Source organism: Drosophila nasuta, unplaced genomic scaffold, assembly GCF_023558535.2.
Source record: "Drosophila nasuta strain 15112-1781.00 unplaced genomic scaffold, ASM2355853v1 ctg7_pilon_split, whole genome shotgun sequence".
Taxonomy (NCBI): Eukaryota; Metazoa; Arthropoda; class Insecta; order Diptera; family Drosophilidae; genus Drosophila; species Drosophila nasuta.
In genome coordinates, this window is record NW_026869620.1 from 96505 (window position 1) to 119557 (window position 23053).

Below are 23053 nucleotides of genomic sequence, written 5' to 3' on the forward strand. Positions count from 1 at the left end.
TGGAATATTTGTATATAATTGTATATAGATATATCAAATATAGCCTTAAGTTTATTTCAGTAATCTACGATATATTAATTACGTATATTTTAAGAATAATTCCACACAGTTTTGCTTCCCTGCAGAACAGGAGGTGTCGATTGGGTAAGTGCTTACCTCGTCGATCACTACATGCGTACTTACTAGATTGACCCTATAGTAAACGAACGTCGAACCACCTAGTTTATAAATGTATGCGCTTTAACGCATAAGTACAAAATAACGGCAAGCATCGCTTTGGTTTTTGTTATTTTGTGGAAAGAGCATACACAAGATTAAAGACAAAACTTCGATTACGCTTTACATCGCTGTTTGTTTACGCGTCTTTGTTTTATTTTGTGCTACTCTTTTGCTCAAACGCAGCTGTGTTTGCTGGCTGACAAAATTCTGCAAGCATTTGAGAAATGCAAAGCGGATCAATCGATCTATTATTAGGTGAGTTACTTAAAAAATAATAAATGTATGTAACATATTATATGTTTAATGCGTAAAATATTAAATAAACAGATAATAAAGTACAACAAGCAGTTAGCATAATGTATAGTTTTACGGTGGAAAACTACAATGTGCCTAAAGAAGTGGAATTGGAAATTATGACAGAAAATCTACGTTATGGAAATAATGACAGGGGTTTGCGGCCCTAAAAAAAGAAGACAATTTCTTTGGTGTTTTGATCGGTGAGTATTTTAAAAGATAATTATTTAATAATCATTATCCACTTCAATCTATTAAAACTTTTTTAATCCCTTTTATTTGTAGATTCAATATCTGCAGTCGGCGGTATTGACCCAGCTGAGGACCAATTGAGAAAGGCCCTGCAGAACCAAAAAAAAGAGATATTTTAAAAACTCGAACTGCCTAAAAGTAATGAAAGAACAAGACTCGTAAGAATAAAGACAATTTTAAATTAAATAAAAACTGTAATTACAATTGTACATGTTTTTTAATTTATAATGGCAGGCCCCTCCATGGGTTCCAATGTAAGTACTTACTTCACCGACCCTTCAATGGGGTCCGATGTAAGCATTTATTTTACCGACCCTTCAATGGGGTCCGATGTAAGCATTTATTTTACCGACCCTTCAATGGGGTCCGATGTAAGCATTTATTTTACCGACCCTTCAATGGGGTCCGATGTAAGCACTTATTTTACCGACCTTTCCATGGGGTTAGTAATGTAAGTACTTTCTTTAAAGACCCTAATATGTTGCACTATTTCACTAGTTCGTGGGTAATCGAGGCGGTGGCGATTGACCCTATTTGCGGACATTTCATACAAAAACGGAAATTAAAAAACGCATGGCTAGACGCCACTTTGTAAGTAGTGGTGGTCTGCTGGTAAGTGCTTATTTCACCAGCAACGAACTAGCGCTCAGAACTGCAGGGTTGTATTGAAAATAGATAGCGGGTGTATAAAACGCTTTCATACTTGTTTAATTTTCTACTCTATCAATTTAAAATAATTTCTCGAAAAGTATATAAAAAGCCGTTATCAATACTTGATTATATTATTGGAATCTGAGTAACTGTCTGGATTTAAACTTGTATGCGAAAGCGAACGAAGTTAGAAAAAAGCTCTGCACACACAATTAATAGCAATTTTAGTTTTTATACCCGTTATATATATGTAACATATGTTATGTATATACATATATCTTTGTGACTGTGGAATATGTACATAGGTAACAAGCAAAAGGAGTCATCTCCGACCCCAAAAAGTAAATATATTCTTGATTTTCAATTTGGGGTACATAAAATAATAACTGTAGAATGTATAATTCCTGAAAATGTGAATGTGAAGTTATTAAAGAAATACTTTTTTATGGCAACACATCTGTAGACAATCTGGTATGTTAAGTACTCCATGGTATATTTAAAAGGTAGTACTCTATCAATATACCAATTATTATTTATTGATTATTTTCATTTAATTATTTTGTAAAAAAAACTGGTGCCTATAATTGCAAGAAATCGTTTATGATCGTTTGAAAGGTTATACTTACTACTTTACTTTTTATTAATAAAATAGCATGAATTGTTGATTATTAGTAGTAGTTCCTCACCGTTAAAGTGATTCTATGCATGTTCCTTTCCAAGTCTTTCATCATATTCGTTGTAGCAATGTTTTCATTTTGTAGTTTTTGGAATAAAGTAAAGCAATACAAACATCTTAAACCGCGACTGAAACAAGCTAGTAAATTATATCATTCAATTTGCAATACGACTATCGCGGATGATTTCGTTTCCTCTATATTATTGAAATGATCATCTTCCATAACATATTCAATATGTTTTCTTTTTCTTAGATTTCTTAATTGACTAGAATATATCACTTTTGAAAATAGCACTTGAGTGTACATATGTAACATATATTAATATAGGATCCAGACTCATTCCTCTCGGGGCAAATTATAGTTCAATATAGTTCTAGTGTTTTCAGTATTTCCAATAGTAATATTATAACAACTCATGCTCAGAAACTGTAGCAGGGCTATATAAAATTGACTGTTGATGCTGATGAAAAATGTATATACTTTATATGTTCCGATTACAAAAATACGCTTCTACTTCATACATATGTAGCGGAAATATTATTCATAATTAGGCATTTAGCTAAATTAATGAAAACAGGGATTTAAATGTCAGACTCACCAAAATATTTAAATTTAACCATTCAACAATAGTAAAATAATAACAAAGTTCATCCTCCCAAGCCCTAAGCAGTGAATGTAGGACGAATCCAATTGCTAGTCTTGCTAGTATTATTATAATATCAAAGGGATCTCTATGAGATTTCTCGCTATTTTTTTAGATGAAAATAAATTTGTTTTGACTTTCAATAAAAAAAATATACAAACTTCGTATGATTAAGTCATATATTATATATACAAATGTGCATACATACACTCAGCAAAAAAACAGCAATTCAATTCCTAAAAAAAAAAACGGCTGCTCAATTGGCAGATTAGAGACTCAACTTCCGCAGCAGGTCTTCAGTCGTTGCAAATTTATTAATTTTAAAATAAGCAATAAATCATATGGAAATAAGATTAAATTTCCATTTATGACTGAGATATTTGAATTCAATGTCTGCAGAGGCCAAGAAAATAGAGAAAAGTTGTCCAATTAAGCACATTTTAAATTGGAAATTGACATGCATTCCTTAAACTACAAGTGAAATTGTTGTGAACGCATCATTCGGATTAAATAAACAACTTTATATAGATTTGTACATATACAGATATCCTTAGCAAACGCAGACAGACTGTTAATACAGATATGGCCGTAATATCCATTTCTCGCTCGAATCTTAAAGACCACGGTTTTTCCACATTACTCGTTTTGGAAACATACGTTTCGTAACCAAAAACATACAGCTATGTTAAAATTAAGTACAAGCCAGTTATGTTGAAATGAAGTTGTGTGTATTTTCATTGTTTTTTAAACCAATGGTTTGTATTAAGTAAACATTAGTGATACAAAAAAATAATGTTGAGAAATACTTGGAGCTATAAGTGTTAGCATTTTACTCTCATTCAGCAACGACGTGAATCGTTCATATTTGAGTTGTTGTTGTTGTCGTAGTTAGCGGGTGCATGTAAGAATTTGTATTGTGTAGTGTTTGTTCTGTTGTGTGTGTTGTTTAATTTAAATGTGTGTGTTAATTTTAAATGAAACTCATAAACGCTACACAAGGGACAGCAAGGGGAAACTAGTGACACAACTAGCCCTTGAGGCTGGTCATTCCCGCACGCATCACCTCATCGACGAGCAGCAGATTGCTGGCAATGATGGAGCACGAGTTGAGGATCTGTTTCTTCACAATGTAATTGTCGTAGACACCCAGATCGGTTGGCTTCATCGGCTCACCAGTGGCCAGATCAATACCAATCAGTTCGGGGCTCAAACGATCCTCCACCGTGAGCTTAACAATAGTGTCCTGGGCATCGTAGCCGCTGTTAATGGCAAGTGTTTTGGGAATGATCAGTAGAGCATCGGCAAAAGCTTGCACGGCCAGCCGAGCTTTGCCCTTAATCGTGTCCTTGAACTGCGCCAATTCATTGTAGGCGCGCACTTCAAAGGCACCGGCGCCGGGCACCAGAGCTTTATCTGCGATCGTGTTGTTAATCGCACGCAAGCCATCGCGAATAGCATCCTTGATCTGGGTGATTGTGTGCTTGTTGGGTCCCTTGATCAGAATGGTCACAGACAACGGATTTTTGCAGTCCTCGACGAATGTGAACTTGTTCTCGCCAAGCACATGCTCGTAGACTGTCCCAGCATAACCCAGATGCTCCTCCTGCAGATCATCGAATGAGTTCATGGCAGTGCCACCACAGGCGAGTGCCAAACGCTCCATGTTACGGCGCTTGGCACGTCGCAAAGCCAGAATGCCCTCCTTGGCCAGGGCGTCCAGCGAGATGGGATCAATGCCCTTCTGGTTGATCAGAACAAACGACTTGTCGGTGCCATCGCAGACAGCACGCTTCAGTTCGATGACCTTCTTGACACGCTGATCGATGAAATCGCGCTCGGCACGCACAAACGCTTCGCGCTCTGTGGCTGTCTTGTAGAAGAATCCGGAGTTGACTTCAGCCTTCTCGTATTCGAGTGAAACGTTGGCAGTCAGAATGTACGCATTCTCCAGACGCTTGGGCATATCGGGATGACGAGCACCATGATCCATGACCAAGCCACGTACCAGCTGCGTATCTGTGTCCGTCTTGTGCTGCATCTCCATCAACTCGACCATGTGCAAATCGACGGGCTGCTGCTTCTCATTGGCAATGCACAGCACAGCATCCACACACACTTCGGTCAACAAGTCGGCTAACTGAGGATGCACCTTGGTCCTCAAGCTGGTGTTGGCAATTTCCATTAGGTTCTTCTTGTTGATCTCGACGGGCAGCTTAACCTTCTCAAGCACTTCCAGCGCCTTGTCGCGTGCCTTTTCAAAGCCCTCAGTCATGATGCGAGGATGCAAACCCTCCGACAAATAGATGTCCGCCTGCTTCAGCAACTCGCCAATTAGTAGCACTGTTGTCGTGGTGCCATCGCCAGTGGAATCATCCTGTGCGGTGCTGGCACGTGCAATCATCGAAGCAGTGGGATGCTGGATTTGCATGTCATGCAGCAGCACATTGCCGTCCTTCGTGATTTTGATGTCACCGGCACCAGAGACCAACCTGCAATACAAATAAATATAATTGCCATAAGTCGCTTTCCACTCCTTGCGATAACATCAACAAGCGTTATCGATTCATCGATGTAGCGAAGCTTCGAGAATGCACAGAATGAATCACGCTCCTCTCTCTCGCTCTCACTGTCCCTGTCTACACATAAACAACCATATGGGCATATGCACATGTGTGTGTATGCGTGTGGAGCGCACATGACGGGGGCTTTCAAGGAAAAACTTCTAGTCCATCATAAAATATGCTGCCATTTTTTTCATCAATCAGTTCATTGTACTGGCAGTTTTATTTAGAAAATGCAAATAAAATGATTGAGCTTTGCACTGCAAATTTGCTATTGCTGTCTCAGTCTCAGCAGATGACGCATGCCGACAAGCGGTCTTAACCTCACTGTTGGAAATTGGTTGCCGCAGCAGATGTCACAAATTGTTTATGAAATGCGCTAGTTTAATAGCATCTGCACATTGTGCATTTTTCAGTTATGTCATGGTGTCTATAAACTTGCGTTTTAATATAGATTACTTACATTTTGACGGTTCCTTTAGGTCCCAAATTGGTGCGCATCACATCTTGCAAACCTTTCGCCGCACTGATGTTAATGGCCAACGCCTGAGCGGCACGGGCAAATTCAGCCTTTGGGTTTAACAAGCTGATTGAAGCCATTTTCTGTGATTTAGTTCAATAATAAATATTAAAATTATTGAGTACAAATTAAATGCAAGTGCAACACACACGCCGCCGACTGGTTTAAGTAGAATCACAGAACATTCGATAGCGATAATGTGGGTAATCACTCAAGTCAACAATATGTGTGAGAATACAAAAGTTATCGATTTCTTGTTGCGCTATTGTAAGTTTTTTACATATGTTTCCAAAACATGAAGTAACTTTACTGAACAATATACCACAATTTAGAATTTATTATGAATTATATATATAATATTATAATATAATACAAGTTAAATACAATTATTATGATATTCTCGTGAACTATCGATTGTGGTAAACACGGCCACTCTCGAAATTATCGAGTGGACAGTCTCAAATAAAAACATGTTTGCATTTCTTGTTATTCGTAATAACATTTAATTAATATATTAAAGTCTATGCAGTATTTACAAAATGAACAAATTCGTATTATTGTGACAGTGTGTGGTGATGTGAAGCTTACCAGTCCCAATTGAAGAATGAGGCAAAGCAAAGAAGTTTCTATTTAAATATTTGTTGAAATTCATTTTGTTGTCTGTTTGGAGCGCTACATACATACGTTCATGTGTATGTATGTATGTACACATTTGTATTTATATCATCAAGGAAGGCACCGATACCCCGATACTACGATATCGATAAGCAAACGTAGCTTAGCACGCATCTCTAAACGAAACTAATTCGGCGACAATTTTTTTTTTTTTTTTTTGTTAATTGGGGAGAGGAAAAATATCACCTAAAATTCAATCAGTGCAGTGAGTTCCCAAGATAATCAGTGTGCCAAGCTAACATATTGCCAACAGAGATTTCTAGCAAAAGTGGGAGCGTGGTGGGAGCACAATGAGTGTGTTGGCATATCCACGTACAAATGATGAGGAGATTTTTCGACAGTGCACAAAGGATTGTGGCGTTGTGACGGCCACGGAGGACTTTCAGTATTTCGCCTTACGCTGCATTTTCTGCAGCGAGAAGTTTCTCTACTTCGATGCATTCATCGGTCACATGCAAACTGTGCATCTCGAAGATGCAGCCCATCGCAGCAACAGCAGCTCTGGCTACAGACTGGGCCTGGGGTTGGGATTGGGCTTGGGCCAACCTATGTCCATAGGCCTAGACGATGCTGATGGTGATGGCGACGACGTTGATGACGGCAGCGGCGTAGGAGGGCGACTTGGTTATGGCAATGGAAGCAGCTTATTGCAACAGTTTGATGAGATTGAAGACTTGACCGATGCGGACACTGCGCTGCTCGAGCCACAAATGGTCATCAAACAGGAGCTGCAAGAGCTAGACAGCAGCGACAATGATAACGACCACGATAATGACAACGGGAACGATGATGATGCCGTAAATGACGATAATCTACTGCCCGCCGATGACACTGATAATGTGGACGACGACAGCGAAGCAATTCTGCCCGAGAGTGATCTCTCAAGGGCCAACATCAGATCCCGCATGAAATTGGCTGGACCACCGCCATACCTGGGACGGCACGGCAGTGGCTCCAATGTGGTCGATGTGAAGAACGAGCCGCTAACAGCCGACGGCGATGATTCGATGGATGAATATGATCATAACTATTTGAATGACAATTCAAATGAGTATCCTGACTACAATCCCAGCAGCTATAATGCAGGACATGGCAACAACAGTGCAGCTGGTGGCGAATCTGATTTTCTCAGCTATGATGAAATGGTGGAGGAATCTCTGTTAGGCGTAAGTTGTACTCTTTAAGGCTCTTTTAATTTGTCTAGACATTAATCTCTGTTCTTTGCTTTCTGAATGTAGCGCGATCGGGAGCTGACCATGCACATCAAGGATCGCAAGATGATACAATTCCTGATACACTCTTACAAGCGCAATCCCTTTCTGTGGGATCACAGTCATGCCCAGTTCCGGGATCGCGTGAAACGCGCTCGCTTCCTCGACTGGATTGTGCTCGAGTTTAAGAATCGCTTTAACATCTCACTGGCCAAGGATGCGATCACAAGGAAATGGGACAATCTGCGCACTGTTTACAAGCGCGAATGCAATCGCATGGCTCTCGAGAAGACGAACATCAGCACTCTCTGGTATTTCAAGGAGCTGCATTTTCTTAACGAACTTTACAGTTACAACTCGAAAATGTCCGACGCCGTTGTCAAGGTGAGTTCCGTAAATCAATACGAAGCGATCAGTATTTTTGTGTACCAGACACTGCTATTGGATACGCTTTCTTGTTTGTTTTGAACTGGAGCTAGAGCTGGAGATGGATTATATAACTGCACACATATCAGCGATTAAACAACGGTGGGGATTTGGAATCTTCGAGTCGAGTCTTTTATGCGTTACAGATAAGAAGGAAAAATTGCGTTAGTTATTACTAATTTTATGTAACATAGAATTGAATTCTTTAGTTTAATGTAAATCTACGTTTTTTTTTTATTAACTTTCTATTGAGTTGAGATGCGAGTTTAGCAAAGTCAACTACTATTTAATCCACTACCAAATGCTGATATATAGTAAGACGTTCTTTTAATTTATGAGCTGGAAGGTTGCAATTTTTATAGAACATCATTTTCGACACTTGATCATGCGCTACGAAATGGTTTATTAAATTTCCAATTATATTTTTTTTTTTTTTTCAATAAAAAGTTAAATTCAATTAAGCAAACTATAGAATATTTTTGAACCAGTGCTTAGCAAAGCTACGAACCAGTTGTAGTTTTCAATGTTATTGCAAAGAAGTGGAACATAGATGCAGATCAAGCTTTGTAGTTATACAAAATGCTTAATTCTAACTCATTGTTCGACTGACTAATCTTTTAACAAATAGCCTAAGTTACAGCAGATATCGTGCTGCAATTTAAACGTAGCCTTTGTATTCTAAAATAAGACGGTATTGCAAAAAAAAAAAACCATACCTGTTCTCTAATGCACTTTCGATTTGTTCCTGCACAGGAAACCTCATACAGACGACGCTTTTCGGCCATATGGAACGATACCTCTACCGCCAAACTGCTCGTTATGGTTAAGCGCTATCAGTGCTTCTACAATCGCTTCGATCCCGACTATCGTAGCAAGGAGCGACGCGGCGAGGGGCTGCAACAAATGGCTATGGAATTGCAGCAGCTCATCGATGTAACCACCATACAAATCTCGAAACGTATCTCTCAGTTGCGCTTTGATTACTCCAAACAGAAGATGGAACGTTTGAACGCCGAACGCATGGGTCGAAAATTTATACCGAATTACATTTACTACGATCAAATGCACTTCATGGACGATGACATTCCGCCATTCAAGTGCGAACATTGCGGCGAAATAGTGCAAACGTTGCGGGAACTCGATCTGCATATGCTCAGCCATCAGCCAAGTCTGGGCGGCAGTTACTATTGCAATGTGTGCAGCATTCAGTTCAACACAGGCGAAGAGTTTGAGAACCATAAGCAACTGCATTTGGGCGCGGGCAACGAAGTCAAATATAATTGCGAGTTGTGCACGGCCAGTTTTCGCGAGAAGTCCAATTACGATGAGCATTTGAGACGCCACAACGATGAGCTATTCCTGCCCACATTGGCACTGAATCACAGTATACTCGATAGCGGTAGCGGCGATGCAGATGCTGCTGGCAGCGGAGCTACTGATGTTTCCCTGGTGGGCGACGACGACGAACTATTCGCCGGGGATGGATCGAAGCCATTCCCCTGCGAGGTTTGTCATCGCACGTTTGCATCGCCGGGACACTTAAATGCGCATCGGGTGGTGCATCAGGATGAGCGAGAGCGATGCTACAAATGCGATTATCCGCAATGTAGTAAATCGTTTGTCTCGCGTCACAGTCTCTTCGATCACTTGAAGCAACACTACAGCAACGAGGAGTTCAAGTGCGACATCTGCGGCAAGAGCTTCAAGTCTACCAAGAATCTACAGAATCACAAACAGATACACGACAAGGTCAAGCGCTACGTTTGCCAAATATGCGGCTCGGCATTCGCCCAAGCCGCTGGCCTCTACCTGCACAAGCGTCGTCACAATCGTCCCAATGGCAGCACCGGCGCCGTCGGTGGTCGCTCCAGTCGCACCACACTGTGAGCCAGCCACCCGCTGATATATAGTAAAGAAGATCAATCAACAGATCTAAGTTATTGCAGCTATGCATTTCCCCCACCCCTAAGAAATGAATGACACATCCACAAGCTATGTTTATATTTTTTTTTTAACGATTATTATAAGTTGTATTTGAGTTGTATACATTTCACACAGCTGTACTTAAGCTTCTAAGTATTTTACAATCAAACTAAAATTGTCCGTAACTAAGCCAAGAACTTTAATATGTAGATATAAACATTACACATACGCACTATATTTACTGATTATTGTATTCGTGAATGCAATATATGTAGAAACAAAAAGAAAAGAAAAGATCTGCCGTCTTGCTCGCACAGCAGCTGAACGTCTCAATTTGGTGGCAAAAAAAGGAAAGAAAAAAACGAAAGAGATGAAAAGCGTAACTTTAGTTAACAATTTAGATTATTATTATGAGTTTAAAGACAAAACAAAACAGAATAATACCCCCCAAAATGTGCTTCACTGACATTGAGGCAAACACACACATTCCAATTCCACAACACTAGTTAAATGATTAATAAGTGTCAAAAGAAAACGAAACAAGTATTTCTTACAAGTATTCTCTATTGTACAATTACAAACTACGAAAAAAACCAAAACAAATATGTATGCATATTAATTATATATTTATTTAAATACGCAAAGTGCGAAGTTGTAACGCGAATCATGCGCAGGGCCATTAAAATGAAATAACAAACAATAATAATTATATTAATTATAATAACAAGAGTAACAGCGCAACAGCAAGAATATCAAGAAGAGTTGCTAAGCTCTGCACTTTGAATAACAATAACACAACTGTAAAACATACACAACAACAAAACACACATCAATGTTAGTTAATTTAATTTACAAATAACATAAACGACTGAATCTGAAAAATACATTTACTTACACACACAACAAACACATACAAACAGCTATAAATGATAAATAGTATAAACATGAAACCTTCCTTCACGAGTGCGGCAGCCTTGTTAAACCAATTGCTTCTATAGCATCTAATTCAACTATAATTACTAGATGATAAAATGTAAACATAGTACTAGGGCTGATTTGTAATCTAATTCATTTTGTTTTGTTCATTTATTGTACTTATTATTGCATCACTGGATATACTAAATGCCTGTTATTGTATGTAGAGCTACTTTCTGGAATTTATGAAAGAATATTGCCAAGCAGGAAGTGGCTGCAAATCATCATATCGAAATGCAACAAATCTTCTCTTGCTCTCATATTCAATAGTTTTCCGCAAAGCTTTTTGCATTTCAAAATCCATTGATCGTTACCGCTTCCGTTAATGTAAATAATTTTGAGATGTGCACATTTGTTGCCCGCTCTTCGCCAATCGATGTCGATAAACAGATATGAATGAATGCAAAAAGAGAGTAGGAGAGCGTAAACACATACCCACATATACAAATACACCACATACAATGTATAAGTTCATCATTATGAAGAATGATGGATATTTTTGATAAGCAAACAAATTCACCTTAGTTGTAAGTTCATTTAGCACAATTGTCAACAAAAAGTAAAAGCTACGGCAGCATATAAATATACAACACTTACATACACACAAGCACATGTAAATGACTGCAGCAGCTCCATACTAAACTTAAGTATTTGATTACATTTCGCTTACTCATTATGCTTTAAGAACTTAACTTAACACACACACATACACATATACACGCAAGTGGTGAACTTATCGTGCGTGTGTGCATGTGTGTTTGATAGGAGACTTGTGTATTTCGTTGTATTGAATTCTTGTTTTCAACAATAACAAACAATTGTGAAATAGTTAACAGCAGATCTAAGAAACAAATTTATACATGAATATATAATCGCATCAAATTCGTCGTAAGAGGCCGTAACAAAGTGCGCTTCCGTAAGCTACTAATAAAGAAAACACCCTATAAACAAAACAAATCTAAACAAAAAAAGCAAATACAAAATTTGCATAAATTAATATTAATATAGCATACATACTATGTATATTAATAAAAGAAGAAGGTAAAATCGAACAAACAAACAATTGCAATATGAAAACAAGAATGAGAAGCTATCTTCGGCACGCCGAATATTCAATACCCTTGCAGAATGAAAACAATTCTATATATAATTTCAACTAAAAGAAAATCTCAAGATCGATCAGTATTTAAATTCCAAGCAACTCGATCATTTCTATATGTTAAAGTAGTCCGATTTTATACAAACTAATACGAATAATTTGTAGTATTAAAAACAAATTTAGTAATTAACCGCAATCATTCCCTTGGCAAGTATGTGCTATGAAAATAGACAAATCTGGGCACAGTTGGCATAGATATATTGTAACTTGCAACTAGCTAGGGTATAAAAAAGCGCGCACAGAGATTATCATTAGAGCCGAACTCTACCACATGTAAATTTCAATAAAATAAAAAGAAAATAAATCTACAATTTTATTTAATCTCGCTGTCGTTTAATTTAAAATGAACTACATATACATATATTACTAAGAATGTACTTGAGATTTGGTTTAATAACTTGGTAACCCACTAGCAATAAATACAGAGATATTTTTTTTGGATCTAATTCGAGTGTTTGTTGAATGACGAATTGAATAGACGCGATACGTTGCTTATCAGCAGCAAAAGGCGTTTCAAGATTCATACCAGTAATTTACCGGACTGTGGGACAATGCGTGGTATTAGTAATACTTTACGTGACAAGCCCCAGTGAAGTTTTTGTTGATTGGGGTGCTGTGTTGATAAAGATGACGAAAGCATTAGAGATAGCATTTAATACGCTCGTTTGATGTTTATTTGAAAAGTCTAGACTCAACTAGGCTACGCTCTCACGTTAATGAATGTCAAGTTGATCAGGCATGTAAAGCAGTGCACGGCCTAATTTGCACGAAAGCAAGGCAGAGTGCACTGCTTGCTTCCAGTTTTACCTACGATCCAGCCATTTAGTATTTGTTTTAGGCTACGTTTCGCACAAGCACGTCAATCAGAAGTGACTAAATTTTGTTGTTATTCATTTGCGTCTGCCGTCTGGGTAATTAGCAAATCTAAATATTATCGGACTTTGAGTGTGTATATGTACATACATACATATGTATATTTTGCCAACATTTTTGATTAGCGAAGCAAGCAGCACCTCCCAACACAACCCATCCCACTCAGAATGACTCGTTGTTTTTGCGTTCTGGCACGCTCTAGAGATAGAGATACTACGTACGCAATATACGTAGAAAGATCTGTTTTTGCCACAGTCAACACTCGCTATAAGTGCATGCAAACTAAATCGCTTACTGCCAATCAATTAAAATGCTAGGGCTAGTTGGCAGCTTACAATCGATCGAATGCATTTCAATTGTTCCAATTTGCATGCTGCAAGTATTCGCTTTCTGCGAAAAGAAACATATTGAACTTTTTTTATATATGCTCATATATTATGTTTCTGCCCGACCGTCGTTGCACATAATCGACGTACACTGTATGCTCGAATGGAAGGGTGTGTGTGTGTTTGGCAAATAAACAGCCATAGCTACAGCACCTAGATATGAAACAGAAAATGGCAATGTGATTGGCGCGTGCTCGTTTCGCATTTGACGATACGCTTAAAGTTCTCTGTCAATGTCTGTTGGGCTTATTTTTAGCGATACCACGAATTTCCAAATGCTGGTAAACACATTAATCAGAATTCGGGCTGAATGAACCGATAAGATTGCAATAAATGAAAGTCGATGATTCGATTATTGTTGTTGTTCGATTTGCTTTTTTTGCGATTTTTTTTATTTATTTATTTTTTAATTTTACTCATGGGCAGGTTTGACCAGCATTAACAAATTTTTATATATTTAGCCAACGGCTCTCATACAATGTGTATTATATACAAAAACAAAACCAAAACAAGAGTTAAGCATTGTTGTGGGGATTTTCTGACTGCTCCAAGTGCTGGGCTTTGCTTCGTGACACGACGACACTGCGTCACTGTCACGGCCACGATTATTATCACCAGTCACCCGTTACCAGTCAATTACAAAATCCTCGACTGACTAGATGGAAACACTAAATGAGTTCGCCATGCTCATTCACTTTGATGATCCGCACGCGCGCATTCCGCTTCGCCAGCAATTGCTCAATATCCATGCTGCTGCTGCCGCTGCTGGTGCTATTGTTGTCTTCGTTGGCGAAAAGTCCGAGATTATCCTTGATCAGATGATCGACGGCACAACCATCGCACTGCAAGATGACGACCCCACTGGTAAACGCCTCCTCGCTGATGATTTTCGTATTGCGTGTGTTGCACAGCTTACACAGATACACCAGTTCCATGCGGCGTTGCATGCGTCGAAAACGCTTCAACGTTGTGGGCGACAACGAGCCCGATGGCTTAGCTGCTCCGCCCGCATTTCCGCCAATAGCCGGAATGGCCGTGAAGCGACAAGCATCGAGTATGGAGCGTGGTATTGAGAGCGGTGGAGTACGCAGCGCATCCTTCAGCGCTTGCTCCGCATCGGCATCGGGCAGCGGCACCGTCGCCGGCTGCTGTGTAGCATTGATGATGGCGTTCTGGCCATTTTGACGGAGATAGTTTAGCGTACGCGACGTGAATATATTACGCAATGCATTCATTTTACATCGGCATAATAACGATGATCGGATCTTGGGTTACGGATGTATGTATATGTGCGTTTGTTTATGTTGCAAGTGCACTCGAACACACACAACAAAATTGAACCACACGTGCGAATTTTTGGGAACTTACTAACAAACAAAAAATATTGTGTGTTTACAACTACGTTGTACGCAGTTCACTCCAGCCACCGACAACACTGTTCATGTGAACTGTTTAGCTCGGAACTTAGTTCAATTGAACTGGAACAAGCAAACGCAAACTATTCAACATGTTGAGTTGTTTGGGAACAATTGTTATCGACTTACAATATTATACATATGTACATATATTAATATAATTAAGTAATATTATTAAGTAAAATCATGTTTAATAACAATTTAATGTGTATTCTGAAATATTGAATAATTCATTTTTGATAGTACGCATGTAAATAGCATCAACATTTTTGTTCCCTAGTCCCCTTTTTATTGTAAAATATGTATGTATGTGTCACAATTAAAATGCCGATAATGCCATTAAAATGCAAATAAACATTTAGCGTCATTTATTTATGTGTAAAAACGATCACAAATTGACAGCTATCGAATTAGTCGCCGACAAACCAATCGGTAATCGATTGCCCAACCGAACCGGCAACAAGTGAGAAAATAGCAAAACAAATGCCATAGTTATGTACAAATTACGCTTACTATGCCAGCTTCAGCACAGCTGCATCAGAGGATTGCCACCACATCGATTCCTTGCCAGCGCGCACAAGCGACGCCCCCAACTAGGCGCCGTGCAATCGGATCAGCTAGAGCAACTAAAGTCTGAATATTTCGTGAGAAGCGAAGCTCTTAGCAACGCGGAATGGCAGCACGTGAGGAGTGTACTGAGTGGCAGGAATAAATATATCAGCGCACATAATGTCGATGCCGTCATACTGGGCATGTGCGCCAGCGGCGAACAGTTGCCGCTAGCTAAGAGCTATCTGCGCTATCTAGAGACTAGCGAAATCGAACCCAATGCCGCGACATTAGGCCGCCTGTTGCGCGTTTACCATTCTGCCCACCAGCTGCGTATGCTCAGCGATAAGGAGCAGTCTGAGATTATGCAGATCTGTGATAGGCTGCAAGGCAGCCATGAGATCCTCGACGCCAGCAGCTGTGAAAATTTGATTTATGGTCTGGTGGCCACCACGGAGCATTGGCAACGTGCTGTGCACTTTCTACAGATGATGAAGGTGACAAGCACACCCACTGTGTCGGCGTACAGCGCCGTGGCTGCCAAGGCGTTCACCTGCTCGCAGCCGGAGCTCGCTTGGCGATTGCTGGAGGAGATGCTAGAGCAGCGCAAGCTGCCCAAATGCGAAGTGTATGTGGCGCAGCTTGAAAGCAGTGCACGCGATGTGGCAGGCTTCGCGCTCCAGGTGGATCGACTATTGCACTTTCTGGGCAAGCACAACATTCTCATCACTGATAAGGTGGCGCAACAGCTGCTCAATCTCGCCCAGCAGATGCCGCAGCAGCTGCAGGTAACGTCGACGCATTTGGAGCGCCTGGGGAAATGTGCCGCCTGCCAACAACACTTGGAACATGTGGCCATCAGTGAGGCGGAGTTTGCCAGTCTGCGCGATGCGTTTCTGGACAAGGTGCTCATACGCAACGACATATTCCAGAAGTCAACGCCTGCTGAAGTGGAGCGCTTCAAGCGCTATGTGGAGCAAACGGCGCCCTACGATTGTGTCATCGATGGGTTGAACGTTGCCTATTCCACGGGCAACAAGAAGCCGCCACCACAGCTGGCACAACTCTTGGCCACCGTAGTGCGGTATTTCAAGGAGCGACGGAAGCGTGTCTTGGTGCTGGGCCGACAGCATATGCGCAGTTGGTCAAAGCCGGCCATGCAATACATCCAAAGCAATGCCTGCGTCTTCCTAACCAGCAATATGCAAGTGTTTGCCCCCATGTTTCCTACGAATTTATCCATTAATCCCTTCCGTTGTCTTGCAGCTCTCAAGACGATCCGTTCTTGCTGTACGCTACACTGCACAGTGGCCAGGACACAGACTTCTTCTCGCGTGATCTGATGCGCAGTCACGCCTTTCTGTTGGGCAACGAGTTGAAGTCCACGTTTCGTCGCTGGCAACAGGAGCATCAATATTCACTAGCTACCCAAACGCAGCCTATGGGAAAGATCGTGGTAAAGGAGCCGATACGGTATCTGCTTAGCACCCATAAGCTGGACAAGGGTGTGTGGCATGTGCCATGCATTGAGAGCTACACGGCCAATCCCAGCGATCGCTTTGAGGTGCCACAAAGATGGCTCTGCGTCAAGCTTGCTGCTACCAACTAAATATGCACTGTTTGGATTTTACATTTGCTGTTTTGCTTGTTATTGTTGGGAGAAAAAAATGCGGAAAACTAAAAAGAAAAAACAAAAATGATAAGGAAAGGGATTTGGATTCACTCGCAGTCGAGGCGCGAACACTTGTGGAAGGCATCGTAGTTGAATGTGGACAATCTCTTGCGACGCTGCTCATTTCGTATCTTCTTCTTGGCGGCGCACATCAGACGCTCTTTTATGTAGTTGTCCATCTTAAAGTCCATATCAGCGGATTGCGATTGCGTTGAAGGAGCTGCTGCTGAAGTCGTTCCTGCTGCTGATTTGGTGAGATCATTGGCAGACTCGGTTGTGGCGGCCGTGTCCAGCGCCTTAATGATCAGACTGAGCAACGCATGGGCCAAGCGATGGCACACATCGTACTCGATGGCATCCTGACTGGTATAGTAAATGGCCGATTGCGATGTGGGCTGCACCCCAATAGCCAACAGTATGTTGCAGAAGATGCCGCGTTGCATGCGTGCATATGGATCGACCAGTTGTGGCGGTATTCGCATTGTTGTTGCCAGATGGGCGATGAACTTGGCAAACTTCTTGATCAGCACATTAAGATACTGGGTGCGACACTGGCGCTCCATCTTGGTGAGCATGTTGTAGTAGAGCTCTTGCTTGCGCTTCAGGAAATCCTCCTTTCGGCGCTCCTTTCGTTTTGTGCTCTTGAGCACATCCTCGAGTTGCCTAAAATGGAATAGTCCCAATTACTAATTGCATTTGATTTGGAGCGAGCAAATAGAAAATAGGTTTAAATTGATCAAGCACCTATGTATGTACTTTTTTTAAAGAACACCATTCAAACTGTTTAATATTGTGAATCACAAGAACGTACATTTAATTTAGTTAAACTAAGACACAAATGGATTTCTTTATCGAAGACACGAACCAATTCTAAACACTTACTCAGTGGTGATTGCATTATATTTGCCCAGCATGCGCTTAATGCGCTTCGCACGTAGCTTGGGATCATAATAGTCCTTGAACTGTTCGTAATTGGCCTCCAAGGTGAGACGCTTGGGCTGCGACAGTGCCACATCATAGGCACGTGCCTTGGGCGGCAGGGCCGGCTGGTAGGCCATGCGTCGCACATATGACTGCAACTTGGAGACATTTTCCTCCTGCCGCTTCTTGCGATTCTCCGGGCTGCAGTAGTCGGGATCCTCTTCCTCCTCCTCTTCGGTCGATGATGTGGGCAGCGCCTCATCCCAATCGGACACATTTGAGCTGGCCATTGCAATTTCAACGCGCCTTACGTTTCAACCACTTGAAATTTTATATACAACCGGAAAAACAACTTATACGATTCGAATGAAAAAAATTTATTTGGATCTTTATGGATTTATAATAAACTATGAGAGAGAACAGGAAATTTTAACTTTCTACGTCGAACGACAAATTAATACTGAGCTTTTCGTTAGCTTGACTTTAGGAAGTATAAGTTGAAAAGGCAAAGGCAACTTAGATTTCGAATAACAAATCCCAAATTGTAAATATGAAAATGATTCTGGCGGCATCTGTTGTTGAGCAGCCAAAGCTAATGGTACATAGTAATCAGAAAGTAAAGATTGCCTATCGCTCTGAAAGAGGTGCCATGAAAGAACTGAAACTGAATGAAAGTAACTGGTCATTCGCAACAGGTCTAAATTTATTCTATAATATGTTATAAAGTGTATGTATAGTTAGATTTACATTTATTCAATGCAGCTAACACTCGTTTTGCACCGAACGCTCCAGGCTGAAGGTGTATTCATCTGCAAGGCCATCAATAGATATTTGACGAGTCAAGAGCGCCAAAATGTGATCGATTTGCGACTGTGTACCATTAAAACCATCCTTACTCGATAACTGGGGCGACAGCTCAAATGGTATGTCTTGAAGATAGTTTACTGGTACATTTTGTGCTGCACCTGGTTTGGGGCCCAGCGCGGGTGCTGGCGGGTATGGCATGGGCCCAAATGCTGATTGTGGCATGGGTGGATACATCATGCCGCTGACACCGCCAATGGGAGAGGAGATGGGTTCGGTGTCAGTTTTGCGTTCCACAAATATGAAATCATCACCGTTGCTTTGTCTGGGCGCATCCGATGGGCCCTGTATAGCCTCCTCAGTAGGTGTCTCGGCTGGCTTGCGTTTGCCAAATATCGAAAACATTGCTAGCGTTAACACTGCTTCTTTGCAACGAATTTGCCTTTTTAATATAATTTCAATTAATTGCCAAATATATGCGCAGCAGGTATGTTTTGTTGTGTTTATATGTTCTTCACCGAGTGTGGTCGTTTATCGATTCAACAAATATCAACAGTGAAAGCAGCTTAAAAGTGTGCCCCTTATCACGATTGCAAAATACTGAGCGCCGTTTGCGGTATGTTTTAAAATGGGATGTGCGGTCACACTGCGACAAATACAACGCTGTGATTGGTTTTGGTTCCAACTTCAAGCTAAAACAAATTTGGTTGGTGTGTTAACGAGAAAAGGAGAAAACGAAAAAACGCTAGCAAGATGTCAAAGGCTGACCAGGATCCAATTGGTTCGCTGAGCATAATGGAGGTGCGTATCAACTGCCTACTATCTCGCATTTTCTCAGCTTCACATTCGGGATGCAGAGAATCAGAGAGATTCCGCAGATTTCAGCAGATACAGAAACAGACACATAATGTGTTGAATCGAACTGTGCTTTCCCTTCCCACCTCACCCATGTAGCAAATTAAGATATTGATCAAGCCGCCGCCGAACGAGGACGAGAAACTGGTGCAGCGAAGCGGCAACACAAAGCATCCATATTATAGGCGTCCAGGACGCGGACATAACCATGATTTGTGTGATGCCTGTGAGGAAGGCGGCAATCTATTGTGCTGCGATCGCTGCCCATCCAGCTTTCATCTGCAATGCCAGTAAGTGTCTAGACCGTCCAATTGATGTGCGGCCTTAACTTGTCTTATCTGTCATTCACAGTGATCCACCATTAAATGAGGAGGACATACCAAGTGGCCAGTGGTTGTGTCACAGTTGTCGCATGGCCAAAGTGTCGCAGCCGGCCTGCTCCTCCAAAGCCAGCTCCGTGGAGCGAGTGCCATCGGCAGGCAGCGGATCGCGCGCCAATACGCCGTCATCCGGTGAACTAGAGTCCATTCCGCTCAAGATCCGCAACTTACGCAAGCGCAGCAACAGCGAACGCAACAGCACCGAGAAGCTGCTGTCCAAGATGCCGCTGGCCATACAGCGTGCCCTCGATCCCAATAAGAAACCGACGCCATTGGACGACGTCATACGCGCCGCAAGCATGCTGAATCCGCAGCAATTCTCGTTGCCACCGGAGTTGGAGCTACACACACAGTTCCCGGGCAATGGCAAAGTGCAGCCAGTGCAACAACCACAAGGTGGTGGCGCCGCCAGTGGCGGTGGGGGAGGCACTGGCAACGGTGGACATGGCAACGGGGGGCATCGCACCAAACCTGGCAATCAGCGACGCAACTCGAAGCCATTCGAATTGGACTCCCAAGGGCTGGTCCCATTGCCCGCCAAAACCTGCTTCTATTGTACACGAAGCTGCAAGCGAGCGCCGCTCATATCGTGTGACTATTGTCCGCTGTATTATCATCAGGATTGCCTCGATCCGCCGTTGACCGCCTTGCCCGCTGGCCTGTGGATGTGCCCCAATCATGTCGAGAATTTTATTGTAAGTTCCACTTCACTAGATCAGAGAGCAAGTAGTAAATGCACTCCCGTGTTAATTGCAAGTATTTCGTATACGTTTAGGATGCCAACATGACCAACAGCATTTCAGCGACGGAGCGCGTGCGCTTGTGGAATCGCTTCCATCAGCCGCTGGACCATGAGAATGTCAAAATGGAGTTCTTTCGCCGTGTCAACACCCAGCATCCGCCGTTCCGCGTCAAGCTAGATATGCGCAGTCGTGCCCATATAGAGGTCCCATCCATAGTGCGCTATCATTACGAGCATCCGCCAGCGCTGTTGCCATCGATGCGCCAAACGCTGCGCTATGATCGCGTCAAGCGTCGCAAACAATTGCCCACGACTGTGGAGGATATCTCGAAGGAAAGCGTCACTGAATCGCTGATCAAGGATCTGGAAGCATTGCGCTGCGCACGTGCCAAATTTCGCGAGATACAACGTGAATATGGCAGCAATGTGGACTTGGATGGCGATGCAAATTTAAGCGACAGCGATGCCGATGCCGACGCTGATGGTCAAAGTAATAGAAATGTTGCTGCTCCTGTCACAGTCAATGCAGCTGATAACAAGACGGAAGCGGATGAGCACGCGACTAGCGATCAGAATGATTGCCCAATGCAAACTACAGTTGCTCTAGAGCCGACACAAAAACCCAAAAATAATTGCAGCAATCTGGATCTGAGTTACGAGGAGGATGAAGATGATTGCAAGGCATCATCATCAGCGGGTATCATTGACGCCGATCTGTGTCATCTGGACGTTGACATCATTAAGCAGTTGGCCCATCAACGCTTGCAGCAGCTAGTCGTCGAGCATCCCGAGATTGTTACCCAGTACAAGAATCGAACAGCAGCGCGACGTTTGCGTCAGTTGGCAACGGCGACGATGACGACAACCACCGCGAATGGCAATCCACAGTGTACAGCACTGCAAGGCGATCTGGCGCCAGAGGATATGCGTCGCTTCTCGCTGCTCTTCACCAGCGAAACATCCTCAATACTGGCACAAAAGAACAGCAATGGTGCCGACGAAGATCCCATGATGGCGCTGCATCCAGCGCTCGCCACAGCCGCTGCCATTGCGGCCGCTGATGCCGCTGCCGAGAATTATGTACCGCGCCAGCGCAGCGACACAGAGAAGGCCTACGAGCTGGCCACGCGGCTTCAGCTAAAGCTCCTGCGGTGCAAAGTGCGAGCGCGTGCAGTTCTGACGCCACTGGGCGATATGCTGGAGGACAGCCGCTGGTTCAGTCCACTGGGGTTGGAGCAGTCGCTGTTTATGCGCTATCGATCCCTTTACATTGGCTACGGCGGACACTATACGCCGTCGACAACGTTGGCCCACACCGAAACTGTTGATCTGTCGGCAATTGGATATTGTGCACGCATATCGCCGCAGCATGCCATCATCTTTTATGACGAGTTCTCCAAATCGTTTGAGCTGATCAATTACTCTGAGTTTGGCACCGAGGTCAATGGCCAGTTGTACATATGCGATTTAACGGAGTATGCGCCAACGCATGGCGGCAAGCGGATGCGTGCCGATGATGCGGAGCTCAAGCGGCGTGTCGATGATCTGCTTGACAAGCGGCGAAACATTCAGCGCCAGTATGACCCCAAAAGGGAAACGCATAACAAGTAAGCATCTGTCAAATATTTTCAAAAATGCCACCAAATGTGTGTGTGCATGTTATCGATAACTTACAGCAGTGCATTATCACTCTAACTGCAATGCAATTTTGTTCACTCTGCAGATTGGCACCAATTTTAAAACCAGCCTGCCGCTGCCAAATTGCACCCAATGCTCCAATCGTGCCTGGCGCCTGGGAGGGATCCGCAGTGCTTGCCCATGGTAGCCTGTTGCGCTTCGGGTGCCTAGCTTTTGTTTTCTCTGTGCCGCCAATCGATGTGATGAATTTGCGAGTCAGCAATGCCAAGTGAATGCAGAAGGAAGCAGGAGCAGCGGAACTTAGGAATCGAAGCAGGAAGCACCAATCTCAGTGAATGCGGCACAATCAGCGGCATCTCCACACAAACCAGAGGAATGTAAAATTCCAACATACCCAGTCCCCTCCTGCCCATAGAGTTAAGGACGCGCTCTCAGAACGCCTGGCGTCAATTGAAGAGAGAGAGCAAGCGTGAGCGAGTGAGAAAGAGCGAATGCGAACCAACATTACTATTTTGAGTTATATTGAACATTTTTTTATTACATATTTTTTAATTTCTAAAGGTATCATCCACATTTAAGTCCCCGTTTCTTTCTCATTCGTCTGTAGATATACAATACATTAATTACAAATA

General features: G+C 42.3%; 7 protein-coding genes and 1 long non-coding RNA gene across 8 annotated transcripts; 3 read left to right on the forward strand and 5 right to left on the reverse strand.

Annotated features, from left to right (window-relative positions):
* Positions 1-3442: 3442 nt before the first annotated feature.
* On the reverse strand, positions 3443-6000 carry LOC132798077 (T-complex protein 1 subunit zeta). The gene is made up of 2 exons (XM_060809800.1): positions 5761-6000; positions 3443-5225 (listed from the first exon to the last, which is right to left on the reverse strand). The coding sequence occupies exons 1-2, from the start codon at positions 5895-5897 to the stop codon at positions 3764-3766; spliced, it is 1599 nt and encodes a 532-aa protein (XP_060665783.1). The 5' UTR covers positions 5898-6000; the 3' UTR covers positions 3443-3763.
* Positions 6001-6294: 294 nt separating this feature from the next.
* Positions 6295-10961, forward strand: LOC132798074 (uncharacterized). Its single transcript, XM_060809796.1, has 4 exons — positions 6295-6697; positions 6746-7658; positions 7731-8087; positions 8883-10961. The coding sequence occupies exons 2-4, from the start codon at positions 6783-6785 to the stop codon at positions 10014-10016; spliced, it is 2367 nt and encodes a 788-aa protein (XP_060665779.1). The 5' UTR covers positions 6295-6697; positions 6746-6782; the 3' UTR covers positions 10017-10961.
* A 1525-nt stretch (positions 10962-12486) lies between these two features.
* On the reverse strand, positions 12487-13400 carry LOC132798083 (uncharacterized). The gene is made up of 2 exons (XR_009633889.1): positions 12899-13400; positions 12487-12799 (listed from the first exon to the last, which is right to left on the reverse strand). It is a non-coding gene; the product is annotated as an uncharacterized LOC132798083 (long non-coding RNA).
* Positions 13401-13781: 381 nt separating this feature from the next.
* LOC132798080 (DNL-type zinc finger protein) lies at positions 13782-14880 on the reverse strand. The gene has a single exon (XM_060809803.1). The coding sequence runs from the start codon at positions 14678-14680 to the stop codon at positions 14114-14116; it is 567 nt and encodes a 188-aa protein (XP_060665786.1). The 5' UTR covers positions 14681-14880; the 3' UTR covers positions 13782-14113.
* Positions 14881-15268: 388 nt separating this feature from the next.
* Positions 15269-18360, forward strand: LOC132798076 (mitochondrial ribonuclease P catalytic subunit). The gene is made up of 2 exons (XM_060809799.1): positions 15269-16613; positions 16676-18360. The coding sequence occupies exons 1-2, from the start codon at positions 15355-15357 to the stop codon at positions 17016-17018; spliced, it is 1602 nt and encodes a 533-aa protein (XP_060665782.1). The 5' UTR covers positions 15269-15354; the 3' UTR covers positions 17019-18360.
* On the reverse strand, positions 17029-18456 carry LOC132798078 (uncharacterized). Its single transcript, XM_060809801.1, has 2 exons — positions 17964-18456; positions 17029-17744 (listed from the first exon to the last, which is right to left on the reverse strand). The coding sequence occupies exons 1-2, from the start codon at positions 18290-18292 to the stop codon at positions 17129-17131; spliced, it is 945 nt and encodes a 314-aa protein (XP_060665784.1). The 5' UTR covers positions 18293-18456; the 3' UTR covers positions 17029-17128.
* A 228-nt stretch (positions 18457-18684) lies between these two features.
* On the reverse strand, positions 18685-19351 carry LOC132798081 (uncharacterized). The gene has a single exon (XM_060809804.1). It carries the CDS (start codon positions 19209-19211, stop codon positions 18765-18767), a length of 447 nt encoding a protein of 148 aa, XP_060665787.1. The 5' UTR covers positions 19212-19351; the 3' UTR covers positions 18685-18764.
* An 89-nt stretch (positions 19352-19440) lies between these two features.
* Positions 19441-22952, forward strand: LOC132798073 (PHD finger protein 12). The gene is made up of 5 exons (XM_060809795.1): positions 19441-19607; positions 19761-19951; positions 20013-20736; positions 20817-22390; positions 22507-22952. The coding sequence occupies exons 1-5, from the start codon at positions 19560-19562 to the stop codon at positions 22691-22693; spliced, it is 2724 nt and encodes a 907-aa protein (XP_060665778.1). The 5' UTR covers positions 19441-19559; the 3' UTR covers positions 22694-22952.
* Positions 22953-23053: the final 101 nt, after the last annotated feature.